Source organism: Gallinula chloropus (assembly GCF_964237585.1).
Source record: "Gallinula chloropus genome assembly, chromosome: 23".
In the NCBI taxonomy this organism is placed as follows: Eukaryota; Metazoa; Chordata; class Aves; order Gruiformes; family Rallidae; genus Gallinula; species Gallinula chloropus.
The window spans coordinates 3,687,787-3,703,022 of NC_140108.1; the positions used below are offsets into that span (position 1 = coordinate 3,687,787).

Sequence of the window (15,236 nt, forward strand, 5' to 3'; positions counted from 1 at the left end):
CCAGGGCCACCTCAGTCTTACCAACCTGGATGTGAGCACAGGGCAGTTACTCAGGGAGTAACCTCATAGTTCAGATGATGAGAGTTTCTAAAGGTTCACTGGAGAACAGCAAACAGCCTTTGGGATGTCTGCTGTCATGTTTAAAGTTGTCCAGTTTCATGGAGGAGTGATGGAGCGTATGAGTTACTGTCGTTAACAGCCCATGTCAGAATGTTTTTCACCTTGGGAAGTGCTGCTGCCTCTCCTGGATACCTTCTCAGGCTCCTCCAAGAGGCCTTGTGGGCAGCAGGGACGTGGAATCAGTGCCGTGGATTTGGGGTGAGACTCTGGAGCAGAGCGAGCGGCGGCTGCCGAGGGGTAGAGCAGCCCATGTTGGCAGATTAAAGTGGGGATGTTTTTATTTTGAGAGGGGAAGGGGTCGAAGTGGCTGCTCAAAGGCCAGGCAGAGCATCACCAGGGGTCTGCACCAGCGCTCAGCTCTTCTGGTGGGGGCTGTTTTGGCCTGCTGATGGACCAAGCTGCCCTACACTGATTCAGTGCCCTGATCCGATCGTCTTGAGATCCTTAGATCACACACCATCTTGTGTAGTAAAAGGGTGAGAGATTGCAGGGCGCTGGGTTAAACCTTTCACTGGTTTATGAGGGTGGGGAAGGGGGATGGGGTGTGTGTTGTTGAAGGGATGCTGTGCCTTTCCTCCGCATACCACCGCGTTCTGTGAGGCGTGTTGGGTTTCAGGACAGCAGATGCTGTGCTGATGCCTGCCAGATGTTTGTCACTGGGGGATACCTCTTCTACCAGCTGCACATCGTCCCTCGCTTCCTCTACTGTACACTACCATCATCAGCAGCAGCAACTTGCATTCCCACAGTTCACTCCCAGCTCTGGTGTTACCCAGCTTCTCTCCAGCCCATGAGCACAGCCCAAACCAACCACACGTGGAAAGTCAAATGAGGGATTTCACTTTGTGTCTGCTCAGAAGCTGAGGCCTGATTTGCCTTGATAAACTTGCCCAGAAAGTTGAATTCTGCATTCAACTTGTAAAACGAATCCCTAGAAAACCCCAGGGATTTAAAGTGTGAGAGTGCCAGGGATGGTTTTGTACTTAAGACAGAGTAAGATGTGGCTTTTCACTTTGTGGTCTCCAGTGTAATGTGATCTACTCCGTGAAGATGCTCGTGCTTAAAAACCACACATGTGCAAGCTGAAGAAATGGTTAAAAAGAGAACACTGGGCCAGGCAGATGGTGTGAGCACAGAATGTGTCGTGGCATATTTGGGGACAGATTCATTACAAAACCCCTTGTGCTTTATGCAGGCCTTTGGTGGGCAGGAATCTGACCTTGCTGTGAGGTTTCAGATGCTCGGCACATCTCCGTAGCTGGCTTGTTCAGTTCTCTGGAGATGCTGGTTCCTTCTCCATCTGTGGAAGTTCATCCCTCCCAGCGTGTATTTCCCAGACAGAACGCTCCAGAAAATGATTTTCTTGAATTGTATTCTTAGGTCACTTAGTACTTTTTACCCAAACCTTGAAAAAAGGCTCCCTGTAAGGAAAGAGATGCCACTGGGTCCCTCTCCTGAGAGCTTTCTGCTGCTGTTGGGACCTTTCTCCCTCATGGACTGTGGGTTTGGGCTGTGCCTGCTTTGGGAGGAGGAAGGTGAGAGCTCAGCACCCACTGCTCTGACTGCCAGGCCGATGGAGAGCAGGGGGAAAAGGACTCTGCCTCCCAAAAGGACAGTGCTTGGAGGTGCCTGTACCCTGATTTTTCCCTTCTGTGGTGCTGGAACTTTCAGTAGTTGGAACTGCAGCACCTTGTCTGACCTTTGGGATGTCAGAGCAGGGAGAGGTGATGCGTGGGGGATGCAGGTGTGGAGAGAGAATGGTCTTTGGGCAGCAGGGTGCCGGGTCATTATTCCTGCTTAAAGTGATTTAGGCATTATCCCTCCCACCCCCATTGTGCTCTGGGGCACTGCCCTGCATCACACACACAATACTTACCCCTAGCAAATCAATACATCATTTCCACCTTCATTTTCCCGATTGCTCAGGGTCTCACCTCGTTAATAGGGAAGATTTTGGAATGCCAAATATTTGGAGTATGTGGGTATCCGATCTGTACAGCAGATCTCTGTGGCAGGCACCAAACCCCATCTTTCTGCTCAGAGGTGTCCACTTTGCCTCTAATCCCAAGAGCTGACGTGGTGCTGGGACACTGTGCCGAGCAGACCCCTGTGAAGCTCAGCAGCTGCTCCATCAAGAAGGTGAATTTCCAGTTTAAACTTTACAGTTGGGCTTTTTTTTCTCTCTCTCTCTTTTTTTCCTTTTTTTTTTTTTTTTTTTTTTTGTAACTTGTGAATTTAACAAGAAGCAAGTAGCACTGACCCTTTCATTAGAGACAAAAGGCAGTGTGTATAGATGTCTTTTGTGGCTTGGCAGTAAACTTGCTGAGGACAACATAAAACGAGCTCATTAAATGTTCTTTAAACAGCATTGCTTTTTGTTTGCAGAGGCGCTGTGATGTTTGGTCCCACCATTAATTGCCTAATACCAATTATGGCATAAACAAGCCATTTGCTATTGTAACCCCTTCAATGTATTTTTTCAAGGTTCTTACTCTTGACACCTATTGTGCATCTGGGAACACGAGCGGCTTCTGTGGCTGAAGATGGATAATGAGATCAGTAATCAATAGTTTTACATAGCCCGTCCTGTGCTGTAAATGCTGCCACAGCTCTTGAGAGCCTTACAAAATGCCTCCCCCCCTCGGATGCTTTGTAGTACTGACCTTAATTATACGGAGACAAAGGGACTGGGAGAAGATTCGTTTTTCCCAGGGACTTCCCAGTTCTTTAGGGTAGGATGTGTCCTGCCCAGTGTGCAGTGGTGGCTGGGAAGCCCCTAAAGAGAAGCACTCCCTGCTGCAGCATTGCATGCAGAGTGCTGGGAAGGATGGGGCAGTGAGATGCTGTTGGGGCTCACCCTTCTGGCTGGGATCTTGGCATGTCTGGCTGTTCTGGTCACAACACAGAGGTTTTGTTGAAATCCCCTTTCAATGGTGCATGAAAGGCCACTTCCCTACCAAAAAAAGAAGGGAAAAAATGTTTTTTGAAAGCTTATAGAGGTTGGGTTTTGGGAGAAGCCGTTGCAGACACACGTTATGTGTGTGTACACAACAGTGCAGGTGTCAGTGTGGGTTCTGCTGGGAAACCAGGATCTCACAGGTTTTCTTTACTTCAGGAGAATCCTTTCTAGGAAATCCACCTGGAATTTGGAGGGGTAGGCACAAGGCTTTGCTGGCCTCCAGGCTGCATCTCCTGAGCTCTGAACCATCCCGGTTGGTCGGTGTTTGAGAACCCCAAGTGTCCCATCTGGGGAGGGATGCTGCCCCGCCAGCAGTACATGGCAGAATGCTGCTGGCCTCACCGGTGCTAAACGTGGAGGTTCAGTGTTATACTGGTCTGCCCTGTGGTTTACAGGGAAGCTCTCTGTGCTGCCAGCTCATGCTTGCTTGTGGTCGTAGGTGCTGAAGAGGAAGAAGGCAGGTCTCAGGCTCTGGGCCGCTCAGGAAATGGCAATTCTCCCCCTGCAATAGTGACTCACCCGCCTGTTAAAGGTTCTTTTGGCAGAAAAAGGCAGAAGGTGATGGTGGGAAAAGGCAGTGATGCTGTTTCTCAGCAGATAGCAGCAGACAGCAAGTTCTGCAGGCAGGTGCTCCCTGCACTGACCATCATTCTCCCCGGCATCGTCACACATGGTGTCTGAAGCAAGGAAGAGAAATCATTCTTCTGCTGGCCCATTCGGTGCAATGAGCATCACTGAGTGCTTGATCTTGGACACCACTCTGCATTTCTGAGGCCAAGATGTCTCTTGTAGCCAGAGGAAATGTGCTGGCACAAGGTCCCAAGCAGCGAGACTGTTCTCTGGACCATCACAGGGCAGAAATGTCCAGCAGCCATCCACACAGCATCCTGCTGGATGATTTCCTGCATAGGCATCGGGTTGGTAGTGCTGAGAGGTATCTGGGGCCGAGCCAGCTGAGGACAGGAGCTGTGCATCTACAGATATGAGATCCTGCTTTCCTGGGGGTGCTGAGGAGTGGGAAGCCCTGCAGCTGCCTTGCTCGGATGCACAGCCCATCTCAGGAATATATTCCCCTACATTAACAGTAAAGAGTGTGCTGGAGGGAAGAGCAGGAGGAGGGAGATGTTGGGGTGCAAGCGGCTGAGAGGTCCCACATGGTGAGGAGAGACCCCAGGAGCCTTCAGAGGATGCTCAAGAGGAAGAGTCCCAGCAGCACGGCGTTTTTCCCTGAATATTGGGAAAGAATCCAACCTGCTTGCTCTATCCAAGGTGAGGAGACGGGCTGCTGAAGGCGGAAGGAGTGGAACGAAGGCTGCAGCACAGAGCAAGCTGCTTGTACTGGAGGTTTTGCTTCTCGCTCGCTCCCCCTTGGGCAGAGCTGCAGCATCCCAGCAGAGCTCCGGCAGCATCTGGGTCCCTCTCGCGGCTCGTGGGAAGAATCCCAGCAGGACCGGAGCCTCCTCAGACACCGACCTGAGGAAAGAGGAATGGAAAGGACTGGAGAGAGCAGGGAGAGACAAACCCACCCGCACAGCAGAAGGTTTTGGCTCCAGCCATCCTGCTCTTGGCTGGCACTCTGTTTGCTGGTCTGGGCAGGCTGGGCTGAGGTGCCCTCCCTGCCCTCAGCTGCTGGAAGAGGAGGTGATGCTGGGGAAGCTTTGCCCCCCACTGCAGCAAGCCCCTCAGCGCTCAGGGTGGTGGTGTCCTGGGGGTGTTGGCATCTCTGGGTAGCTGCTCCTCCGTTATCCACTGGCATGTGGCTACCACGGCACTTGCCAAGGCTGCTGTCCTCAGCCAGGAAGAGCTGGAAGTGGAACTTGGGAACAGTCACCTGCCAGCTCCTCTCACCACAACGTTGGGCAGTTGGCTCAAGTAAGGGAAATTAAGCCCTGTAAACATTCACCCTGCTGGGAGGGGGAAGAGGTTGGCACTGCAGTTTGTCTGCGGTCTGGCGTGCTCTAACCTGCGGGTCACCAGAGCAGTGTACAGGGACGTCCCCTTTCCTGTCCAGGGTTATGTTCTCTGCCCTGGCTCCCCGATTCTGGGGATGCTGGAAAGGGGCAGCTGTTGCTGAAGGCAAAGCCAGATGCTGTGAGGCTGGGGCCTCTCTGCATTTTGGTCCCTTCCAACCCCTGACACTGATTCTGTGTGCATTTGTTTGCATTCCCATGGCCCTTTGGCAATGTGTGAACACAACTGAGGACAGGAAGAAGCCTTTCATGGGGAAAGGATGTCAGGATCCACCTCGACATCCACCGTGTGTGACCTTGGGGACCAAGTATAGGTGGAGCCTGTGGTGTGAGTCGAGGCGACCCATACTTGGTTTCAGGGGTCTGCAGGGTATCCACGCGGGGACCGAGCAGAGCATCGTGCACACTCTGGCTGCAGCCACAAAGTCCTGAGTGCACACAAAGCCAGATTTCATGGCCTGGCTTCAGCTTGACTCAGTAGCATTCTCGGGCTGAGACTTTTTTTGTTTCCCTTTTGAAAAGTCTCCTGTCACCTTCCCTGGGTACTGAGCGGGTTGTCTAACCACCAACACTGCTCCTGGGGGTACCAACTGGGTGATAATGGCTGTAGGAACAGGGACAAGACTTTTCTCCTGCATGTGTGACCCACAGCACTTAGAATCACTTAAAGCATGTGAAACAGGCCACCGTGTCACCTGCCAGTGCTGGCATCTGCCTTCAAGTCAGTTCATGGGAGGATAAGACACATAAGCCTGGCCAAATCTCCAGTGAAGACCAGAAAGCCTTATGGAGAGCAGTTCACTTTCTGCAACCCCCTCAGTGCCACAGCTCTCCTCAGCCAGTGCCATGGCCAGCTGCAGTCCATGGATATCCCACTGACACCCTGAACTCGTCCTTCTAACATGGGCAGCGTGACAACCCACTGGTAGAGGGTGAGGGGACACTTGGGCAGCCCTTCCCTTGAGCACAAAGCCTTTGGAGCGAACTGGGGGTCTCCTAACGCTGGCTGGTTGCTGCAGCAGGAGGATTAAGCAGAGATAAACCCTGGGGGCTTTGGTTAAGCTTCAGCAGGTCTTGGGATTTCTGAAAAGTCAAACAAAACTTGCATAGTCTGGTGTCTCAGGAGGAGCTGGGGAGCTCCAAGCCCAGACAGGACTGGATGAGGAGAGGCGGAGGGAATTAATCGGTGGGTCTCTTTGGTCACGTCAGCCTTGTTTTGATCACTGTCCTGCTCTGACTCTGCTCTTGGCTGGTAATATGTTTAATTCCTCCTGGCTTGACAGGTTTGTGGGCAACCCACAGACACCTTTTATTATTGCTAGTGCAGGAGGGAGCTGGGGCCTGTTTTACACTGAGCATCACTGCCTGGGTGCCGCTGCAAAGAGCTTTTCCATTGGCAGCAGAGAGCGGTGGATGCCTGAGGCATGGCTGTGGCTCTGCCTGTCCCCATCCCTACCCTGTCCTCATCCCCGTCCTCATTCTCATCCCCCATCCCTGCCCTGTCCTCATCCCCATTCCTATCCCTGCCCCATCTTCATCCTTGTCCCCATCCCATCCTCACCCCCATCCCTGCCGCATCCAGCAGGCGAGAGCAGCTTGAGCAGCACCGTTTCCATGAGGCCACCTGGGTGGTACCCAGTCAGTTCTTGGCACTTTGTGGTCCCTGGGATGTGAACCAGGGATTTAAAGCCTAATGCAGTATCAACCCTCCACACCATTAATCTCTTTCTCTCTATGGGACGGGCTCATAACATGTGCAGAGGCCTGGGGCCATCCTGCTGCCTGCAGACGACCTCTCTGTAGCATCCCATGTGAACCCAGGCTGGGTGCCTTGCAGGGGGCTGTCTCTGCTCCCCCTCCCTGCCTGCCCTAGCCGTGCTCCCTACAGCTTCTCCAAGGATTTTGTCTGCATCTGGCCCCAGAAGCAGCAGGGCTGGGGTCGTGCTGGGAGCAGCTGGAAGCGTGGCTGACTCCTGACAGGCAGCGAGCTCCATCGGCTCAGGGTGAGCAAAAGAAATCCCAAGATTTATCTGCAGTAGCAGACAGAGATGTACAGAGTACAGTATGGCTGCAGCATGAGGTTTTGGCAGGGCTGCAGCTCGTTATTCTTCCACCCAGACCAAATGCCTTAAACCAGCTCTTTGTGTCCATTTCTCTAGTTCTTGTAAGAAGGAATCAGGGCTTTACAGAGGGGGAAAAGTAGCTGCTTAAGCACAAGTACATTTTTGGGATGCCTTGCTTAGTGCCAGCTGTCAAGAATTTGCCAACAGCTGATAAATCTTTTTGAAACCTCCCCATAGATTTCACATGCCTGACTGAAACTTGGCATTTCCCAAGCTGGGGTTGATTTTTGATCTGCAATGGAAAAAAATAAACCAGCAGAACGCTGATGTGGCTCAAGGTTTCCTCCTTATGGTCTCCTTTCCTTCTGCTGCTTTGTAGGCAGAAGATGTTTCAGAGGCTGTGGCAGAGCCCGATGCTCTGGGCTCAGCATCTCTCCTGGGATCAAGGATGCTCAGCCTTTGTGGGAGCAGGGATTTGCAGCCTGGTAGTGGGAGAGGCTCCCAGTCCCAGCCTGGTCTCACTGCCTGCCCTTACCCAAACAGGCAGCTGGGCTGCTCTCTGCATGTTTTGGGGGTTTCAGTCTGTCTGGGGCCATGCAGGCAACTCTGGCGATGCCCAGGGTCTGTTATTTGCACTAATTAAAGTAGCTCTCATGTATTCCAGTGAGGTGTGAAAATACTTCAATGGAAAGCATCTCCAGAGCTTGTTAATAGCTTCCAGATGGACTTGTGGGAGGATGCTGCTGCCCAGTTAGAGGGGAAGCACAGGTTTCAGCTCGTTCAGGTCCCTGGTTGTTAAATCCCTTGGAGGGAGCCGGTGTTGAGGCAAGAAGGAAAACAAGGGGGTTTTCACCTGATGGTTACTCATTCTCTCCATTTAAAAGGTAATTTGAGAAAGCTGCTCCCTGTTCCTTAACGGTCTGGCCCACGCCCCCACCCCTCCCTCCTCCCGGAGGGGAAGAGCAGTCTCTGGTTTCTCCAGGGTAATGTGATTTATTCGGGGTTTGGGTTACAGAAGTTTGGGGAAAATGGGAACCATGTGGGTTTTTAAGCATTGGCTACCTCTTCATTCAGGCTGCTCCAGGTCAATGCTGTTCAGGCAACTTGTGTGGGTTTGTCTGAAGGCATTGGGATGGAAAGGTGCCCCAGCTCTGCTCTGACAGGAGAGTAGAGCTTCTGAACCAACAGATTTTTAGTGTGCAGAGCCCTCTGCCCTCTCATATTCAGGAGTGAGATGGGCATTGCAGAGCATAAATGTGCTCTTACCTGTGTGGGTGCTGTGCTAACCCTGGATAGGAACCGTTTGGGTAGTGACATCCTCACTGTGTGTGTGATGAGGGGAGTAATTTTGTGCTGGTTAACGTTCTTTCTTTGTATTGGGGCTGGGAAGTCGGCACTGGGAACACCAGCTGCTCTCAGAGCAGTTGGTTTTGCCCTCGTGCAGCATCCCAGCTGGGTCTGGCAGTGGAAGCTCATCCGTGCTCCCCTCTGCTCTCTTCCAGACGTGAACGAGTGCGAGACGGGGAACGGCGGCTGCGAGTCCCACTGCTGCAACACCATCGGCAGCTTCTACTGCAAGTGCCCAGCAGGGCTGAGGCTGGAGCAGGACGGGAAGGCGTGTGCAGGTAGGGCTGGGGGCTGCAGGTAGAGCTGGGGGGGGGGTGTGCTGGGGGGCTGCACTGGGGGGTCTGCACTGGGAAGCCACGCAGCATCCGTGATGCCGAAGGAGAGGCTTTTGGGGTGCCCCTCTCCTCTTGCACACATCTCTGACACTCTTTGGCTGCCCAGAGGAAGCATTTGCTTTCCACTGCACAGCTGAGGAGCAAGAGAGAGTCACAGACCTGGTGGGAGGGCTGTGTTCAGGCTGAGACTGAGTCCCCGTGGCACTCGGCCGTGGGTATTTTATTGCTTCAGAAGAGATGAGGTTTCTCCTTTGGGGTCTGTATTGCCATGCTGCTCTCTGTCTTCCCCCACACATCACCTGCTTTCAAAGCACAGGGGAAAAGTGGATGCAATTTGGGGTTTGTAAGGTGAAAATGCCAGATGGAGTTTGTATCAGTGTGGTACCCAGAGCAAGTCCTGCATCGCAGGGCTGATTCAGCTCCCGTGGCTGGACCCTGCTGCTGTGCATCAAGCAGATTCCCATCCCTTCCTCCCTGTGTGTTATGGTTTGTGTGTGCTGCACAAAGCTGTTTGCTTGTCATAGCCAAGAACCAGATGTGGCTCTTTGGAGTATATTGGGGTTCCAGGCTTCACTGGCAGCACCAGCAAAGCACCATTACCAGGCTCCTGCCAAGCAGTTCACGTGTTGTATAGCACAACATTCAATGCCTGCTGTGGGTACTGGGTTGCCTGTGGTTTTGTGGAGGAGCTCTTGTGTATTTTCAGCACTGGTTCTCTTAGCAATAGCCCCCAAGTATCCAAACTGATGAACACAGATTGCTGACAAACTGGGAGAGAGCCCATCCTGCGCCTATCGGGTTGGACACTAAAGAATTCCCCAGAAAAATGTCACTTTCTTGCCAATCTGGTACATTTGTCTTGTTTTGTTGAAAATAACTGAGAAGTATTTCCTGGCTCCGCACCGCTGTGGAGATGTGTGAAATAAACAGCTCTGCCCTTATCTTGGCCAAGAGAAAATATTTTCAGCTTCCCCAGAATTCCCCTGATGAGGATTAGCTTCTTGGATGATTAAGAGGTTCGGGATTTTGGTGGAAACAAACAGCCCTTTTTTGGGTTTTGCTTCTTGTTCTGGGGGAGACAGTGTGGATCCCCTTGCGTGTTCATCAGAATCATTCGGGACTAGTCATGCCCATGTGTGCCTCCTCCTTCCCCTCATCACAGCAGAGATGAGGACCCACCTGGGTCCATCCCCTTTGCTCAACCTGTGCAGAGGGGCTGTGGGGGGGTCAGTGCCATCACTGGTTTTGTAGAAAACCAGTCCCCTGGCACATGCTTTTGGAAGTGTTGGTTTGCAGAGGGCTCTGTGCTAGCACCAGGCGTGATGGAGGGAGCCCAGCCAAGCGTGCGGCGGATGGAGCTCTTGGAAAGCATCACAAACCAAACCTCTGAAATATGAGTCTCACAAACTGCTGTTTATTTTATCCTTGTAAATGCCACTTTGCATGGAGAAGTGTGTTGGAACTCCTTGTAGCTGCCTCAGGACAAGGGCATTGGCTCCAAAATCACATGGAATCTTGTGTTTTAGGTGCACTGTGTGTCCTATCCCTCGTTTGGCACACGGGGGTCTCCGCTCATGTAATTACCAGCTAACGTTTCCCTTCCATGCACGTAGAGGGGCTCAGAGGTCTGTCTGGAATCCATTTCAGCAGGCAGCCCGTGACTGGTATGTGTTGAATTTCCTGCGCTGTTTGTTTATCTGACTCTTCCTCAGCCAACGTTACGGCCCGGCGCAACACCAGAGCGCCCGAGCCGCGCGGCCACGCAGTCAGGATGCCGTGGCTTGGGGCCACAGGCTGGAGCTTGGAGTTCCTCTGGATGTGGGCAGGTGCCAGACTCCTCCAGCCTCAGCCAGGAGGTTATCGGGGAGGCAAAAGCAGGGAGGGAAGTCCCAGAGCCACAGCTGCCAGTTCAAGGGGCAGCCTTTGGTTTGGGTGCAGGTGGTGAGCCTTCCTCTTCCCATCCCTGGGGCTGGGGAGCTCGTGCCAGACAGACCTTAGCTTGAGGAGGAGTTTGGGGCCCTGGTGTGTACTGGCACCACGGGCAGGTAATCCAAGTGTCTGTGCACAATACCATACTGTGGGAATTTTCCCCTCTTTCTCTCACTTTGGGGTGGATGAAGGAAGGCTCGATGCTCCTCTGAAACAGGCCGCCTCCCTCCTTGAAGAGGGAGTTCAGGCTCGGAGGCTGGACAAACAAAAAGCATTTCCAGTTGGTACTCACACCCGTTCCTTCCTCTGAGCTGATCCTGTGATGGATTTCTTTGGTTGAAACTGGAGAGCAAGGTGGAAGCCTTGCCCACAGGAGGCCCCGGTAGCTGCGAGTGGGAAGCTGTCCCTCAGTGGGTGAAGTGATCCTCCCAGGAGGGTGAAGCAAGGAAAGGATGCTGAAGTGGGACTTGCATTTACTGGAGCTGTTTGACCTGTGTCTGTGCAGGGATGAATTAACTCCACGGCTTCACACGCTGTTAGACAGTGAAGTGCCACATCATCAGCTGTCATTTGTTTGGGTTCTTAGGAGAATTTAGGAGTGCCAAGCCTGAAGTCAGGGGTTTGGTCCTGCTCAGTCCCTGTCGAAGAACCCCTCTGGATGTGAACACTCTCCGAGCTGCTTCCTGAGGAAGCAGTAACCATTCGCTGCCGATTGTCATGTGTTACCGAGCTCAAACCGGGTCTTAGTACTTAATCAACCGACCTAGATTAGGTGACAAGGAAGCCCGAGTTGGCTCAAACCCGGCCAAGCACAACTTATTACATAAGCAGGATTCCATTTGTGCTCGAGCCTGATGTACTTGTGATACATCTGCTGAAGCACGGAGCCCTGTGGAAGAGCCTGAGCCTCTCCTCTGCTCTTTGTTTGTTTTTCACAGTCTCAGAGAATATGAGATTGAACAAGTGTGTCACGTACCTTGTTGGGCGCTGGGACTGTGCTGATGTTTGTTTCTGCAGGATGAGGGGTGAGCACTCTGTACCCAGAGCTGCCTGTGCCCGGCTAGGAGGGAACTCCAGGTTGTGGAGCCAGTGGAAAGGTCCCTTTGGTTGATGCTGCAGAGTCAGGAGACTCTTGGAGAGCTGTGATTCATCTGCGTTCCAGCCAGGGCTAATTTAATATAGACAATGTCTTAATAACATCGCTGACCCACAGAAGTCCTGAGCCGTTATTCATGGCTCTGTGGCAACACGTTTGTGCATGTCAGCACCACAGGGAAGGTTCACAGGAAAAGTGTCAGTCATCACCAGGGCTGCAGCATCGCTGCCCGGGGCACCCAGGGGCCCTGGCAGCTCCTGAGGTCTGGCCATGTGCTGTGTTTAAATGGGTGAAGCATGTGGGAGATCTACTCCTACCAGGGTGGCAGCACTGGTGGTGGGTTGCAAAGCAATGACACGGGGCAGTCAGTTTGTTGCAGGCTTTGGGGAGTGCCGGTGTCACTTCTGGGGCCTCCATCACCTCCCTTCCTCTCCACCCCAGTGCCCAGCATCTCCTTGGGGACCTCTTAGACCTGCCAGGCAGCAGGAGGAAGGTGGGTGTTGAAGGGCTGTTGGGCTGTGGCACACAGCAGTTTGGACTGATTTTACTTCTAAAAGTCTGTGGCACCTTTCAGGAGGGTTACTGGGTTTTCCACAAAGTAACTGACCATTTTTTGGGTCGGATTTTTTTGTTTAAACCCCAAATGTTAATGAGAAACATGTGGAGTGTTGCAATGGGGGAATATTAGGATGAGCTGAGTCGGTCCATGTGATGTCAGGAAGCTGCTCTTGCTCGTGACTGAAGTCCACCTTCCTTTGGAAACCTCTGCAGCAATAGCCAGAGATGGTTATTTTCTCCCTGGATTCAGCTTCTCTCTGTGTTTCAAAATTTTTCATGGAATGCTATTCATTGCAGCCTAAACCACAAGTTTTAATTTGGAATTTTACCACAGCCAAATAATACTGCTAAAATGGCTCAGTGTAGCAGGCCCTGCTCTCCCCCAGCTCACCCCTGCAAGCACATTGTTTCAAAACATTCCAGAAAGTTAAATGAGGCTTTTGAGCTTGCCTCTGGAAAATCCAATAAGCTATTCTTACTTCTTGTTTAATGAAAAAGGTAAAATAAAATCCTGGGCTCTGTCTTACAGGAAAGGGTAATAGGATGGCTGTTTCAGAGCAGGAGCACTGGCTGTTCCTTGGTGGAGCTGGAGTTTGTTGATGGAGGTTTTTGTTAGTCAGGATTTGCAGACAAGCCCAGGGTGGGGCTCACCAAGTTGTTGGGGTGTTTTGGGGAGGTGCGAGGATAGCGGTGGGGGGCTTGCATAGCACCGCGGGGGGGGAATGACTCTGATGCACATGGAGTGTGATGGGATGGCCAGGGATAGCCGGGGTGTGATGGGCAGCCCGAGGGAAGGCAAGGTGTGTGATGGACAGCCTGGGGGAGCCGTGCCCCCTCCGTCCGCGCTCCGCGGGGAGATGCGCGGCTCTGTGCGGGGCCAGGGCTCTGCTCCCGCTGCAGCCGCAGCCCCGAGGCTGGGCTGGGCAGGCCGGTGCCGGGTCGCCTCGTCCCACGCGTGTGTCCGGGGCCAGCCCCGGCGCTGTGCCGCTGCAGAAGCCGTTTGTCTCTCCGTCTGTCCTGACGGCATCCCGCGCGTTTTGCTGCCCGGTGCTCGGCAGTGTCCGCGCCGGGAGAGACGGGGATCGGGATTGCCCAGCCCGCGCTCCCTCCATCCCTTCCTCCCTCCCCGGGAGCCGCGGTCTCCGCAGCCGAGCCCCAGCCCCGCTCCCCCCGCCCGGCTTCGCTCCGGCTGCTCCCGAGGGATGCGCCGCGTCGGGCGGGTCTGGCCTGGCCGGGGGAAAACGGGGCGGGGGGATGAGGGGAGGTGGGGGGAGCAGGGGCGCTGCCGGGCCGGGCTCTACCTGCGGGGGCGGCGCGGAGCGGGGGCGGCGCGGAGCGGGACCGCCCGCCCGCCGGCAGAGCCGCCCGCCCGTCCGCGCCGCTCCGCGCATCCCCTCCGCGTCCCTTCGCTTTTGGGGGCTTTCGCGGCTTTTTTTTCTTTCTTTCTTTCTGCCTTTTCTTTCTTACTTTTTCCCCTTCCTCCTTAACTCCCCGCAGCTCTGCCCCGCCTCGTCGCCAGTTTGCTGCGGGACTCGGCGGTCGGGGGGGGGGGGGGGGGGGCTGGTGCTGCGGTCGGGGGCGGGTTGGGGGGTTTGTTTGCCTTCTGTCTGAATGCCTGCTAGCTTCCCATCATGGGCCGGGAGCAGAGGCAGCTCTGGATGCTGCTGTGGTGCTGCGGTTTTTTGGGTGGCATCCCGGGGACTGCCGGCAATCACTACCACTACCTCTGGAGAAGCTGCTACCCCTGCTACCTGGGGCGGGCGGGGTACGGAGCCGGCCACGCCGAGCTGCGCCCAGGTACGTGGCCGGGCTGGGTGTCCTCATCCTCCCGGGAGGTTTTGCTGCTGCCGTGGATGCAGGTAACTGGGCTGCTGGGTGGGAGAACCAGGCTGGTGGCAGTTGAAATCACAAGCTGGCAGCATCGCTGCGTTTCTATCATCACTTTGTATCGCGATAGGCACGGTCTGCCCTTGGCAGAGTTACTGCGCAGTCACAAGGGACAGAAACTCCTGTGCCTTCCCATCAGTCGCTGTGCAGCTCTGTGGCTTGGTTAAAGACAGCTGCCATGCAATGTGCCTTTAAAAAAGAAACCCTGCCTTTTGTTAGGGTGTGTTGCTTAGGTTTTTTAACCTCAGTTCCAAAGGATCTCACCTCAGTGAGCCCTGCACCCTCACAGTGCAAGGCAATGCGTGAAAAACGATGATGTTTTCTCATGGAAAACCTTTGGCTTTCTCTCTGCACAGCTGCCTGAGCTGGTCTGGGTTGTGTGAGTGCTGTGGAGCAGAGGCTGGACAGGGATAGAGCTCAGCATTACTCAGAGGGGAATCCTCGGGCAGCAGAGCCCGGAGCTGGGTGTCCGTGGGCTGCAGCTGGTCAGTGCAGTTGGAAGACCTGCATCTCTCAGGTCATCTCTCTGCTCTCCTGCCCGTTAGGACATTCTCAACATGGGCATCTTGAGCCTCTCACCGTGTGGATGGCGCTTGGCCAGCCTCAGTTTCCCATCGAGCAGGTGGGGGGATGGAGGGGCTCTGCCCTCCCGGTGCACCTTCTGTCGATGGCACCCCAGGGTTTTATCACCCCTTACCAAAGTCTGAAGCAGTAACAGGCAGTGTCTGCTAATAGATGGAGATTCCAGCGTAGCGGAAGGAAAACTTAGGTGTTTCCATTTCCCAGTAACTAAGGAGAAAAATATGCAGCTCTTCCCTGCCACTGATAGATTTACTGGGCTTTTGGCTGCTGCACTGGGTCAGGCATGGCAACCAGACAATAAATACCTCTCTGGCCACTTTTGTTAATGCTTATGTGCACTGGCTTACATCTGATGGTAGATGGGGACGTTGAGCGAGGAGTAAGTCCTGT

General features: G+C 53.8%; 1 protein-coding gene across 1 annotated transcript in view; it reads left to right on the plus strand.

The window, feature by feature from the left end:
* MEGF6 (multiple EGF like domains 6) overlaps positions 1-15,236 on the plus strand; it is a gene marked incomplete at its 5' end in the record, with an annotated part of 66,682 nt that overhangs the window by 15,077 nt on the left and 36,369 nt on the right. The window contains one exon of the mRNA XM_084274735.1: positions 8,615-8,737. Coding sequence (XP_084130861.1) covers positions 8,615-8,737 — 123 coding nt within the window. The remainder of the gene's footprint in view (positions 1-8,614; positions 8,738-15,236) is intronic.